General features: G+C 44.4%; 1 protein-coding gene across 1 annotated transcript in view; it reads right to left on the minus strand.

The window, feature by feature from the left end:
- Nucleotides 1-15,384, minus strand: part of LOC310798313 (inositol 1,4,5-trisphosphate-gated calcium channel ITPR1-like) — a 122,128-nt gene that overhangs the window by 11,284 nt on the left and 95,460 nt on the right. Inside the window, exons 53-57 of the mRNA XM_083660823.1 lie at nucleotides 15,091-15,280; nucleotides 14,469-14,564; nucleotides 12,032-12,180; nucleotides 11,229-11,394; nucleotides 7,440-7,600 (exon numbers count right to left, since the gene is read on the minus strand). Of these exons, the coding sequence (XP_083516949.1) occupies nucleotides 7,440-7,600; nucleotides 11,229-11,394; nucleotides 12,032-12,180; nucleotides 14,469-14,564; nucleotides 15,091-15,280 (762 nt within the window). The remainder of the gene's footprint in view (nucleotides 1-7,439; nucleotides 7,601-11,228; nucleotides 11,395-12,031; nucleotides 12,181-14,468; nucleotides 14,565-15,090; nucleotides 15,281-15,384) is intronic.

Raw genomic sequence — 15,384 nt, forward strand, 5'->3', positions numbered from 1 at the left:
TACTCCACTACTGTACTCTAGTTAGGGGTGTCAAAAATAATCGATTCTAAGATGCATCGCGATGCGGATGTGCACGATTCTGCATCGATTCACAAATGTCAAAAATCGATTATAAAAATAAAAAAAAATAAAAAAAAATAATTATAATCGAATAAAATATAATGGAAGTACATGCAGTTGTTTATTTGGATCATAATACAATGCAATTCATTTTTCCAAAAGTCATTTCATAAGCCCATTGTTAAAATGGCACGTGCACGCCGCAACTAGCTCCCCCCGACATGTGTCACTGTCAACTGTTCCATTACTGATAAATGGCTCAAAAACGTTCAGTTGCTGTTGCTCCAGATTCAGGTTTAGGGGAGCCTGGTGACAAAAGGAAAAAGAGGCTAAGCCATCACCAACACCGGCAGTTCAGTGAAAATTTGTACTTGTACGTCTGCATATCACACTAAAAGTTATAGAACAAATTTAGGACCATCATCAACAGGCATGAATGAGGGGTACTATTAGCATGGCAAAACAGCACAAGGGGTACATAAGACAAAAAAGGTTGGGAACCACTGCTCTAGTGTACTGTACAATCAACTTAGAGGCCATTTACACCTGGCATTAATATGCGTTTTCTGTCATCAGATTGCAATCAGATTGTGCTTGACCACATTAGCCTGATTTCATTTACAGCTGGCATTAACATGCGATTTTGGTGATCAGATAATTGCAATCTGATTGCAATCTGATCACCAAAAATGGGTGTCCTCTCAATCCGCATACAGTTGCTGTATGCAGATTGAGACATTGCATTTACACTGTGTTCAATGTGTACACAATGCGTCCCTGACCACCTCCGGAGGTGGTTTAGCCGATCAGATTGCAATCCGTCTTCAATGTGTCTTGGGGGCGTTTACACCTGTACTTTCAAGTGGTCAAGCACAACCTGATTGCAATCTGATGGCAGAAAACGCATGTTAATGCCAGGTGTAAATGGCTAGCCTAGGTAAACCCAGCCCCCACGTGACCTGCTCTCTCAGTTCCCAGTCACTAGTGACTGAGAGCAGGTCTGAGAGCAGGTCACGTGGGGGATGGGTTTACCCAGGCTAGTAAATGGCCTCCGAGTGACATCATCTCGCAGTGCCCTAGTTTGTGAAAAGCTGAAATGTTGGTCATCTTTCTAGCAAATCTAGGTCAATTTGAAAGGTAGGTAGACTTGAAAGCAGTGTCTTGTCTTGTCCAAGGTGAAATGCAAATTAACTAGAGTCACATGATCAAATGTTGTCAGGAAAGTGGCTAAATTTCAGCGTGGGGAAAAACATTTCCAAAAGGGTCCTCTTTTTTACAGCCTAGCGCACGTGTGTGTGTGTGTGTGTGTGTGTGTGTGTGTGTGTGTGTGTGTGTGTGTGTGTGTGTGTGCGTGTCTCAGTTTTGAGTTATGTTGTTATTTAGTCTTTCTGATGCTACTGTATAGTGCATGGTTAAATCAGCAAACTTTATTTTATGGGGAAAAAATGGTTTGTATACGCAGTGGAAGTGGCCCCTGGGAAATTTGGTTTGGTACATAGTGGTACTTGGTCTGAAAAGTTTGGGAACCCCTGCACTACTTAATCAATCGTAGATGGCTTGTTCTTTCTGACGGCTAAGAAAATAAAAATAAAATGGTATAATGGGTCATGAAACATACTTTGGCGGCCGTTAACCCATTGATACCCGATGCAGCATTTGCGTGTATATCCCTCATTTGTGTGTGTATCCCTTTAAGACCACGTCACGCGGTTCGCAGTCTTAAAGGGATACACACACAAATGCTGCATCAGGTATCAATGGGTTAATATACATGGTGTGGTCTCAAGTCTATGTATGGGAAAAACTGAGTATGATGTCCACACACTGGGGCCAACTTTAAAGCAGCTACGAGGAACTTTTAACTGGTATGAATGAAACAGTCTAAATTTAATACCGATGCCTCACATCTTACATACATCAGCAAACGAGACCATCAGCGAAGAGATTGGTGATTTCTAGAGAGTTTTTCTAAAAGCTTATGCCCTGGTCGGGCACCGCGTCCGTCACGTATCACGTGTGTGTGTGTGTGTGTGTGTGTGTGTGCGTGCGCGTGAAACTGGTTACTTTTTTTTTACTGCTAAAATCAACACAAAATGCACATTCTCCGTAGCTGCTTAAATCCAATTTCCTAACAACACAATTGTGGCTAGTGAAAATGGTAAGTGGCTAGTAACTTTGGAAAACCACTAGCCACAGTGGCTGGCGAGCAAAAAAGTGAATGTCAAGCCCTGTATAACACTATATTGTAACAGTAAAAGACAGAATGAGTAAGGGTGGAGAGTTTTTTTTTTGTCATTGACAGATTTTCCATTTGTCTAATATAAAACTGGCACAAGCCTGCTACTCAATCTTAAAATTAACTTGTTTGCAACCAGTTACAGATTAAATCATTATCATCAATGCCGTATTTTTGACAAACAGAATTCTGTCAATAGTATCGTTTGCACTCAATTCTGTTAGTATCCCATGCCTAAAGATTGCCTAAAGATGGGATAGAGGCACATGTGCATCACCTGCATGCAATTGCCATTACAGCTGAAGAAGGGCTGCTGCCCGAAACGTCCTATTGTGTGGCAATAAAACCTTTAAACTTGGGAGTGCTGTCCTTTTCGTTTTTTAGAATTATACTTGTTCTAGGGATTCAGCACCCGGTTTACATAACCGGCTATAAGTAAGGAGTTGAGCGCGTTATTTCTGATTTTCTAAAGATGGGATACGCATGACAAAGGGAAGTTCCCCATTTTGAAGTGTGTCTTCCAGTGAAGTCCTCCTGTCTTCCAGCTAAGGCAGCTAAAGGCACACGTGTGTTTGTTTGTTAACGCCGTCATCAGCAGGCCCCCCTTTCCATCCTCAGTGTTTACAAATGAAAGCCCTTCCAGTAAACTGAGGATGTTGGTCACGTCTTCAGACTCCACCTCACCTCCGGTTCGATGGAAATGACGGAAGTGCATTTTTCATTATTAAAACCGCACGGGGCCGTGGCAGAGAAACAGGATGTGTGTTGTGGTTTAACACAGTGACAGAAGACGTCACAGTCCACAAGCCACCTGTGAAGTCGCAGTCCCCCTTCCTTCCACAGATATGCAAATATATAACGCCACAAAAAAAAAGTAAAACCGTGCGTCAAAACAGACTTGGACATAATTGTAATTGTTAAAGATGAGAGTGTGGGTAAAATGGATGTTCAAAGTCAACTCGTGGGGCTGCTGGGTTGCCTTATAGTGTTGGGTGCAGTAATAATAATGACACTTCGGCCCAGAGAGCCCTCCACGATTGACGTCAGTCCCAGTCATTGTCAGAGTAGTCTGACTTCTACGCCCCCTGCTCTCTCTCCTCTTGTCGCATCACTGCAGCATCAAATGGCATCGAAACGTGGTGGGAGAGAAGGGCGACAGAGGGGCTTTCAAATCAAATGTCTAACCGTGATCGTCGACATCCGTTGTGAGAGAATCTTGTGAACTACAGAAGAAAATGGTGCACCGTGACAGATGCATTTCACGTATAATACTTCTGAGCTCTATTTTGTCTTTGCCTCGTCATTCATTGGCCCGAAAATACTTTTGCAATGGTCTCAGACATTCATTCAGTTGAATATATTTCCACAGGCCATCAGGCTTGTCATTGACTCTCTCGCACACCGTCCCCTCCCATCACACACGCACGCACACACACGCACGCACGCACGCGCACGCACACACACACACACACACACACACACACACACACACACGCACGCACGCACACACACGCCGTTATTTTGATTTATACTGCTATTGAAATAATGCATAGTGCACTTTATGACATGCTGAATTACAAACATGCTATATATAATAATATAAAATATTAGTATCTATAATATGTTGTATGAAATAGTGGAACCATTCTGGAAACACACTGAATATAAGCAGAATATATGATTGATGAATTCATATATTCTGAACTGATGGATTTCCTGCAGTGGGTGCATCATGAAACCGTAGTCAACGGGCCATCTCCTGATTACCCTTCAATCCAGTTGAACTGCATGACATTGGTGTGTGTGTGCGTGTGTGTGTGTGTGTGTGGGGGGGGGGGGGGGGGGGGGGGGGGGGGGATCTGTGCAAATGTAAATATGGGTTTTATATTGGGAGCTTGAGTATGATGGCTGTTAAACTTAAGGACAGAATATAATGCCCATGTCACTGGAAATTGTAATAAATATCTAATTAGAGGGAAGGTCTAGGGAAAAACTCTAAACTTTGTAGACAACTCAGCTAGCTACAAGAGGCATCAAACAGTTGCGTGTGAAGCCGAGAGCCAGAGAGATGAGTGGGTCAGCTGATGGGTCAACAGGTTCTTTCGCACCCTGTGTACCTCTCTGCTCAGGGTTCCCTTAAACTCATTGACCATAACGTCCCCATGACAAGCTGACCTTCACTCCGTAGGGGTGTAAGGTTAATGAGAGAGAGGACGGTGGGGTTAATCCCCAATCAGGTGGTTCCTCACAAGACTTGAGCGTAGCTACAGTATAAACTGGCCCAAATACGGTAGCACCTAATCAGAAATGGTGTCACAAACGACGGCAGCATAAGTGCGTCAAGAAAGTAACCACTTCTGAAGTAGGGGCTTTTTCCTTTGGCAGTTTCAAATGGCTTAAAAGTTAAAGACAGCACAACAGTCACGGCTTAATTTCTCCACTAACTTATTTTTGCATGGTACATTTCCGCAGAGGTCCAGGTTGCAACAGCCATGATATAATAAGGCCTCTTGCTACATTTGTCAAACACAAGCAAATCTTTACCAATAAGGATACTGGTTTAATAAAAATGTATTTATAACTTGCATCACTTATAGATTTAATTGGACATAAAAAAAAATATGAATTACAATTGCCCTCTGGTGTGACTAAGGTAATGCTTCTGAACTTCAAACCTAACATCAAATACATTTGCAAATAAAAGAAAAAATAATAATTAACACGTTCACTGCCAACGACGTATTACTCCGTCAAAAAAAATCCAACGGTTCACTGCCAATGACGTATTACTCCGTCAAAAAAATGAAAAAAAAAAATTTGACCGTGGGATGTGCATCTAACCCTTTTACATCTCTTATATAATTATTGAAGCCACCGAACGTTTACAACCCATTCCACCGACCCACTAAGTGGCGACAGTGCTCTCCCAGACTAGAGGAAAGCAAGCAAAAAGCAGTTTCCTCGAAGCCATTCTCATGAAAATGGATTGGCGAAAACGCTTTCGTTTTCGCGCTGATTGCTGGCGGTGCGGGATTGCAAATTTGCATAATAGATTACGGGTGGAACACACTTTGAAACACGCAGCATAAATATGACCAGAATCGCAAAAGCTTCATCAAAGCTCTCAACCAAAACTCCAAGAAACGAGCGAGCCGATCCAGACTTCCTCAAAGAGCGGCCGCGCAGACAGGCACAGCAGCAGCAAAGCAATGAGCCTGGTGACGCGAGGTTACAGCAGCAGCAACGAGCTTGTGACACGGCCGCTGCAGCCAAGAAGACACACACGGAGGGAGGAGTTGGAAGCAGAGGGGGGTTTCCTGCTGTTATGGAGGAAATTACTGTTCAAAACTATTGTTTAGATGTCTGACGTCTTACTGATGCCAAAAATGAATGGTTAAAGTGACTGTTCTATCGAATTTCACAAAAAGCCGTTTATCTCAGAATAATTTTTCTGACGCTGAAACCATGCTGTATTCAACTGCTAATGCTTACATAACTACTAACTCTACAAACTAACTCTTTTAGACAGAGAAAGCACACATTCTATTAGTTCTTTTGAGATATTGTGTGTTCACAAAATCTTAGCAGAAAAGAATCCTCGGGTCTTGAAAGATGAGCCAGAATCCTCAAAAAAACCCTCTGGCAGAACCTACCTACAGTAAAAAAAAAAACAGCTGGCAGTGAATGTGTTAAAAAGATCTGACTTGTGTAAGGAGAACACATAAGCCTATTTTAAAAGAATGACAATTTCAAGGGCAATTCAAATGAGATCGAAATATTTCTAGGTGTGCTTTTTGATGACTCATTGTCAATCATTTATTTCACTCAAACCCTAAGCCTGTGATTTAATAAGACAGATCCAGGGAAGTTAATGGGATAAAGACTGACTAGCAGATATAGATAAGGCAGTGAGTGGTTCCCAACTTTGGGGTCGTCGTGGACCCCCAAGTGGTCGCATGGAATTCGAATGGGGTCGCCTGGAAAAAACACAAAAAATAAACACACACGCAATTTTAAACTTCCGAAGAGGATTCGTGCCACATGTGAAACATTTATTTGATTTCTGAGTCAGGATTCTGAGAATAATGTCAGAATTTAGAAAAAAAGAAAAGAAAAAAAGTCTGAATTCTGAGAAAAAAAGTCGGAAAACTTCTGAGATTAAAGTCAGAATTTTCAGATTAAAGTCAGAATTCTGAGGAAAAAAGTCAGCATTATGATTTTAATGTCAGAATTCTGACAAAAAAGTCATAAATCTGAGTTTAATGTTAGAATTCTGAGATTAAAATCAGAATTCTCAGATTAAAGTCAGAATTCGGAGGGGAAAAATCAGCATACTGTTATATGTGACATCATATATATTTGAATGTCTGGGATGAAAGTGAGGTCACAAGCCAAACAAGGTTGGGATCCCCTGAGGTAAAGCATCCTCACAATGCTGCAACTATGAGCTCTGGCAGTCATTATGTAACGTGCAGACCTGTGTGTGTGTGTGTGTGTGTGTGTGTGTGTGTGTGTGTGTGTGTGTGTGTGTGTGTGCGCGCACACACACGTGTGTCACTGCATTGAGGGATTAACACATACCATGCCAGGGGCAGGTTCTGTCTGAATGTTAATTATCCATTCACAAAGCTGACCGATGTGCTAATACTTTGGAAGGATTCAAAGTCACAAAGGGAGCGGTTACATCATGTTGTTCTGGTACTTTGGGGGAGTAGAAGAGGACAACATTTACTGACAATAGTTGGTGCACAGATTCAGAAACAAAAAAGGCCAAAGTAATCAGCTCTGTCGAAACCCATATAACCCTCGTCGCTAAGGTCACAAAGCACCTGCGGTGTTAACCTCAGTAAAGACTGCAATGGTGCCTGACAAAGACCTGTCACCACACTGTTGCTGCATGCATCATCATTATGATGAGGCATGCATTCATATGGGAGATGTGAGCGAGATAATTGAGCAAAGCCAATAAACTAAAGTGAACAATAAACTAGACTTAAATGAACTTACGTGCTCCCCGTTACACCCACCAATAACAACATCAAGAACCTGCACGGTTTGTTTGCACGACACAGCCTGTGGTTGGATGTAGGATGTTTGAGCAGTCCAAATGCAAAAAAGGCATTTTGGATGACAACGTTCTTACCCTGATCATCTCGGCCACGTAGCTCTCGGGGCCGGTGTACTCCGTCGAGTCCTTCACCTTCACCAGGACGATGAAGAACAGGTAGTGCCACATGTTGTGCTCCACAAGGATGTGCTCTTCAAAGGTCACCGTCTTGTTGTCAAACTTGTCCCTCTCCAAACCTGGGAAAGAAGGGATACCAGGCCATGCAAGAGACACCCACACACACACATATTGCTATTATTCAACAGGATGTAACTGTTTTTGTGTGTGAAAGTGAAGAAATACCCCTTTGTGTGGCCACAATTATTTATTCCTTCTACTCGGTGATTGTTGTTGGTGATTGTGACCAAACTCTAAAAACACCAGAGAATATGACTGTCTGAATGACAAAAGCAAGGGGAAGTCTGGTCATGAGGGAATGGACAGAGCAAACGTCAGAGGTAGAACTAGCTACAAATATTCACACATTGCACGTGTGAGAACTTTCAGCATAAACGTTTTAGACGTCAATTCATTCACACCTAATAGAGACCTGTGATCCATACATCGGTCCACCATGAATTTCCAATAGAGGAATAACCCAACTAGATAGCAACACCTAACGCAGACCAGGAATGAGCAGAAATGGCCAATGACATTTAAGGTAAGTGACACTATGTTCCACTGGAGGAGGAGGTTCATGTCTGAGTGAGTGTACACTAGTCTAACATGGTCAAGACCCATATGGCAACAGGAAGAAACACTTCTCCTCCACAGCGGCACCTGTCATGACTAACCAGCCGTTCTGGGAAAGAGGAGGCGTTTGTGTTGTTTACACTACCAAGAAAAACAGCCCCCATTTTGCAACGAAGCTGCAGCACAGCAGTGGCACGCTCATACAGAAGCAGGTTCATACCAGACCACTCCTTTGCTTTCTTCATCATCTGCAAAACCGCCACATTCTCGCCTACTGCAGGCCTGATACTAACAGTATACAGCACTGTACGAAGAATTAATTATAGCTTTGATTTAGTTGCACTTAATGCATTTCTGCTTTGTTAATTAACCCTCCTGCTGTCCTCAGGTCAATTTGACCTGATTTTTTTTTTTTTTTGGATTGATTGATTGACTTTATTTGGTGATGTCAACAAAACAGGGCACAAATAGAAAAACAGACAATCACAGAGGATAAAAACACAATAAAGCCCAAAGGCTTATTTCCATTGCGGTCCTCTGAAGATAAAACATAAAAGAGACAGACATGAAACACGGATGGGTATCACCGCAAACACTCAGATTAAGATTAGTAACAGTATTACTAGTTTGAAAAGGATGCCATCATAAATATGGTTTTAGTCCATCGAATTGCACGAAAATAATATGGGTGGTGCAATACTATGCCCTTCGCAAAAATAAAATTTATTTGAACTAATTTCATTGAATTATTGGTGTTTTATTGAAAATAATCCCTCCTGTTGTCTTGCCAGTCTGGTTTGACTGTTTCCAATGAAGTATAAATGTTCACAATTCTGTATTACACCTTTTAAGCAACTCCATTTTTTTATGCTTTCTATTGGACCTTATGGTCAATAGATAATACATTATATGTTGTTTTTCAGTTTAAAAAAGTAGAAATGATGAATTATTTTGAGTATAGTTAAAGATCAGAGGCACATAGTTGATGGATCATCACAGACTGGATTATGTCAAAGTTTAGTTGGGATACTGTTTTGAAACCGTTTCAATTTCACTGAATCATAGGTGTTTCATTCAAAATAATCACACCTGTTGTTCTGGTTTGACTGTTCATAAAAAGCACCATAAAGTCACAGTCACACCAGGTCAGGCACACGGTAGGTAGGTGGAGGGTATGTGGGGTCACAGTCACACCAGGTCAGGCACATGGTAGGTAGGTGGAGGGTATGTGGGGTCACAGTCACACCAGGTCAGGCACATGGTAGGTAGGTGGAGGGTATGTGGGGTCACAGTCACACCAGGTCAGGCACATGGTAGGTAGGTGGAGGGTATGTGGGGTCACAGTCACACCAGGTCAAGCACATGGTAGGTAGGTGGAGGGTATGTGGGGTCACAGTCACACCAGGTCAGGCACATGGTAGGTAGGTGGAGGGTATGTGGGGTCACAGTCACACCAGGTCAGGTACATGGTAGGTAGGTGGAGGCTATGTGGGGTCACAGTCACACCAGGTCAGGTACATGGTAGGTAGGTGGAGGGTATGTGGGGTCACAGTCACACCAGGTCAGGTACATGGTAGGTAGGTGGAGGCTATGTGGGGTCACAGTCACACCAGGTCAGGCACATGGTAGGTAGGTGGAGAGTATGTGAGGTCACAGTCACACCAGGTCAGACACATGGTAGGTAGGTGGAGGGTATGTGGGGTCACAGTCACACCAGGTCAAGCACATGGTAGGTAGGTGGAGGGTATGTGGGGTCACAGTCACACCAGGTCAGGCACATGGTAGGTAGGTGGAGGGTATGTGGGGTCACAGTCACACCAGGTCAGGTACATGGTAGGTAGGTGGAGGCTATGTGGGGTCACAGTCACACCAGGTCAGGTACATGGTAGGTAGGTGGAGGGTATGTGGGGTCACAGTCACACCAGGTCAGGTACATGGTAGGTAGGTGGAGGCTATGTGGGGTCACAGTCACACCAGGTCAGGCACATGGTAGGTAGGTGGAGAGTATGTGAGGTCACAGTCACACCAGGTCAGACACATGGTAGGTAGGTGGAGGGTATGTGGGGTCACAGTCACACCAGGTCAGGTACATGGTAGGTAGGTGGAGGCTATGTGGGGTCACAGTCACACCAGGTCAGGTACATGGTAGGTAGGTGGAGGGTATGTGGGGTCACAGTCACACCAGGTCAGGTACATGGTAGGTAGGTGGAGGCTATGTGGGGTCACAGTCACACCAGGTCAGGCACATGGTAGGTAGGTGGAGAGTATGTGAGGTCACAGTCACACCAGGTCAGACACATGGTAGGTAGGTGGAGGGTATGTGGGGTCACAGTCACACCAGGTCAGGCACATGGTAGGTAGGTGGAGGGTATGTGGGGTCACAGTCACACCAGGTCAGGCACATGGTAGGTAGGTGGAGGCTATGTGGGGTCACAGTCACACCAGGTCAGGCACATGGTAGGTAGGTGGAGAGTATGTGGGGTCACAGTCACACCAGGTCAGGTACATGGTAGGTAGGTGGAGGGTATGAAAACATGCATCAAAGGTCATGAGTCAGATTCACATAATATAGAGTACCTAAGTCAAGCATGGGACCTAAGCAAAGTGAATTTCACATTAATCTTTTCATTGCCGTTTCATAAAATCCTCATAAAAGGAGTTTTACTTGGACAAACCAAGCAACCCTCAGCTATATTCAGCATCACGAGACATTTCAATCGGACAAAAAAAAAAGGGGGTGGGTGGGTGTTGGTCCGAGTGAAATGTTCTATGGTCTCTTGTGATTCTGAATATAGCTGAATCACTGGGTTTGTCCAAATAAAACTCTTTATATGAGGATTTTATGAAACGTCAATGGAAAAATGAATTTTAAATTCACTCCCTCAGGCCCCATGGGGAATCTCATGATGGAGGGACTTAGGCACTCTTGACAGCACATAGTGTGCCGCCTGTTGAGCAGCCATAATGGCTCTGATTGGGCATTCATAGATGATTGATCATTAGTAGATGATTGATCATTAGTAGAGTAGAAATGGACAGAAAATATGTCCAAGGCCCAAATCCAAATGGCTTAGTAGCGTTTCACCATGCAGGACCATATTATGGAAAGTGCATCTCTCTCTGATCCCTCACCGCAAATAAAACATGTCGTCTTCAGGACTTCCTCCTTCTTCTGCTTCTCACTCCTCAGGTCAGCGAACGTATCGATGATGACACCAAAGATGAGGTTGAGGACGATAATGATGACCATGAAGAAGAAGAGCATGTCATAGACCACTCTGGCCGCGAACAAGGGCTCCTGTTGAAGCCGAGGTGAGGATACATGTGAGAAATGGCAGAAGACACATCCACAGATGATTGAGAACAGTCAAAAACACATTATGACACGTGGGTACAATGTTTGGGGTAACAATCTTATCACACCAGCACTAGCTAGGCCCATTAATCTGTGTGGCCCTGCATCGCCATAATACTGATGCACCATGCTGATCTAATGCACATGTTCTGGCACCATCTTCTTTCTGGACAAGTGTCTTCAATGCTTTCTCTGCCACGTTTGGAGTTATGATGGCCCCTGACCCAATGTGTGACCTCTTTGGCCTCCCAGCAGAGGATCCTCATATCTCTTTACCATGCAACGCCCATGTGATCATAGCCTTCACTACACTCCTCCTGATGTAGAACCAACTATCACCTCTATCAATTGTCGCTTGTGTCCTAGATGTCGTGTCTTATTGCCTCCATCGAAACCTTTTTCAAACACTTTATCTGTATATGGGTGGGGGAGATATCCACATTTGGTGTACTTCATGGACTATAATTTTGTGAACAAAAAAACAACAATAAATTATTGCTTTGGAGACTGACTGTGGTTTTTTCACACTTGTAACCGGGTGTGTTTTCTCCGTTGCTGTGGTGTCCCTGTTGTTCTTTACCTCCTTGGATGCCTTCCGCAGGACGTCCCCGACACCACCTCCACTCCTCAGGCCGTGACTCAGGACTGTGACGATGCACATGAGCAGGGAGTCACACGTTCGCTCCTTGTCCTCGATCACCACCGCTGACGGCTGGACGGTAACGGCAGCTATGGAGAGACACAAACATTTTCTTTTGATCATTTTTTCCCCTTTGAACTTCTCCCCCATTTTTGCTAATTCCCCCTGCTAGGCTGTCCCGGTTGTTGCTCCATTGGGAGAATTGTAGACTAGCACCATGCTTCCTCCGATACATGTGCAGTCGCCAGCCGCTTCTTTTCACCTGACAGGAGTTTCACCGGCGGGACGTAGCACGTGGGAGGATCATGCTATTCCCCCCAGTTCCCCTCCCCCCGCGAACAGGCCCCCCGACCGACCAGAGGAGGCGCTAGTGCAGCGACAAGAACACATACCCCTTAATTCGGCTTCCCGCCCGCAGACATGAACAATTGTGCCTGTATGGACGCCCCTGTCCAAGCCAGAGATAACACGGAGGCTCCAACGACCCTCGTATAGGCAGCCAGGGTAGCGCTACGCTAACCAGACGCTCCAGACACCAACGTGTGAAGTGTCACATAGTCATTTGCTGTACACAGCCAATACAAAGTCCAGTCTGCACAGTGAGCCCGCGTTCCCATTTCTGTCCAACAATGCAGTTAAACCTAAATATCACAACAGAGGCCAGCTACAATATCTATACAAAACCACTCTAAAACTAGCAGGCTTGAGGTCTATACTACTGAGAAACTATACATTTGAACCCATCATTTGACCATGAAAAATCTATTAACCATTTATTGGATAAGCCTGCTTCATGGAAGACACTGGGAGTTTTCCAAAACCATCCCGAGACCCAAAAAAAAAAAAAAAAAGAAAATCACCAGACCAGCATAATTAGCCAGGCTGGTAGTGATGGATAAGTTGACCTGTTGACCTGAAGCGAGGTCAGGCCTCAGACAGTTTGAAGATTCAATGGTTGACTGATCACATTAAGGCGGTGCATGGCTTCATGTGATTGGGACATTTTCCATAGAGGTCAGTAGGTTTGCTAGAACTCGTTTGCGGGTATTTCCTGGCTCAGAATGGGCCTTGATGGGTGGCTGGCTACGCATGACAGTAAGCATTATTGGTCCGATTATTGGTAAAGATTGAACTTATGTCGCAATGTGTTTTCAAAGCACCCCAAGTTTCAGACTTCCAAGTCATTTCAACATAAAACTGTGGGACTTTAAATTCAAAATTCTCTAAAATGCTTGCTTTTGAGTTAATAGCCTATGCAGTCCGGGTTGTTCTGAACTCAAATCAGTCACTGTCAAGATTTTTTTTCTTGCAACCCAAAATCAAAGAATAAAGTAATGTAGTGCCATGTAAGTGTTTTGATTTGTTTGATCAGTATTTAATTTGAATTGTTGCAGGTTGATTGTGTGTGTATGTGTGTGTGTGTGTGTGTGTGTGTGTGTGTGTATGTTGTAAGGTGTCTGGTCTTTAAAGTTGTATTGTCACTGTATGTTGTGTATAAGAAAAAAAAATGACAATAAACATATTGGGGGAAAAAAAATGTAGTGCCATGTTTTAATTTATAAGGCTAGAATCTCTTTGGGGGAGCGGCAAAAATTCCTGTAAGCAGGAAAAACCCTGGCGGTGGGAATTCCCCCTGCATCCTCGCCGAGTGCACCCATCGACCTGCTTGTGCTTGATGGAAATTAATCCCTGACCTTTGCACCCTGGGCCCCTGCGTCAGGTCTTAGCCCTGGTCCCCCCTAGACACACGAGGAGTCTAAAGCCCTCAGTGTTTCACCCAGATCACCACAAGACCTCGGTTAACCCCAGCCAGGTCTGATCCCATGACCACTCGACCGTCCAGATTTACAGCTCACTGGGACTCTGGGAAGAATCTCCCCCAGCAGAGTCAGAGGTCTTTGGGGACATACAGACCCCCATGCCCTCGCATCATACAAGCATGCAGATGCACAGACACAAACACACATGCACACGCACACAAAACACTTTGGAATTTCTTCACACACATCACATGCATGCACAAACACGTGGATTTAGACTCAAAAGAACCCTATGACCCCTCTCCCTTAACCTCCACCTCACTCACTCACTCACACTCACGCACGTGCACGCACGCACACACACACACGCATGCACACACACACATGCACGCATGCACACACACACATGCACGCACGCACGCACGCACACACAGACACACATGCATGCACGCAGACACACACGCACGCACGCACACACAGACACACATGCACGCACACACAGACACACATGCACGCACGCACACAGACACACACGCACGCACGCACACACACACGCACGCACACGCACACACACACACACACACACAGTCACCTTTTCACAGCATGTGTCTACCTACCTTTCACCATAGTCTCTGCTGAACAGTTCTCCCCGCTTTCCTTTTGACACACTCCAGCAGAGAAGAACTCTCCCACCATACTGGCTCCATGCTCGACTACCCATGGGGAACACAATGAGAAGGAACCGAGTTTTGAAAGTAGGACATTGTGTTTAATTCTTTCATTTCATTTGGCAAATAAGCTCCTTCCACTACTTGCCATTGTGCAATGATATAATTGGTAACAGTTACACATACAGTATGTGTGGCTGGTATTTATTTTGTTTTTGACAGGGCACACATAGAATGATGCTACAAGCTAGCTTTGCATCATCTCAAAAGCAAAGGCATGTGCGCTAAACTGGACACACAAAGGTGAAACCAGCCTTCTCTTGGCACTACAGTGGGTTTAATCAAATAGCTTATTTTTCCAATAAGTTGGTGTATTCCCTAAATGGAGAGAAAATCTTCACTTTGACTCCATGTGCTTTTTCACAGCCCATCCAGTGCAACTTTGCACTGCAGAGAAACATACCGCCTTTCAGTCTGGGCTTGGCAGTCATGGTCTGGGAGTGCAGCTGAATTCTGCTCAATCCAGTTAGGGAATGAGAATTGAGAAGAGACCTGTGTAGCTGAAACGTACCTAGTGTTTTGTTGGGTATCCTGTCCACGGCCAGGATGAAGTCGTCCTTGAAGAAGATATAGCCCACGATGGAGAAGAGGTAGACGAGGATGAGAGCCAGCACGGCTGTCAGAACGATGGAGCGGCCGTTGCGCGTCACGCTCTTGATCACATTCAGCAGTGTCTCTTCTCGGTAGATCAGGTCAAACAGCTGAGGCACAGTCAAAGAAGAAGAGTTCAGAGTTGACGACGTGCGTGGTCAACTAGTGTGTGTAAAAGAGAACTGTGTTTGTAGAAGTGAGCATGTTGGTTTAT

The sequence above is a fragment of the Poromitra crassiceps genome (genome assembly GCF_964638095.1).
Source record: "Poromitra crassiceps genome assembly, chromosome: 25".
In the NCBI taxonomy this organism is placed as follows: Eukaryota; Metazoa; Chordata; class Actinopteri; order Beryciformes; family Melamphaidae; genus Poromitra; species Poromitra crassiceps.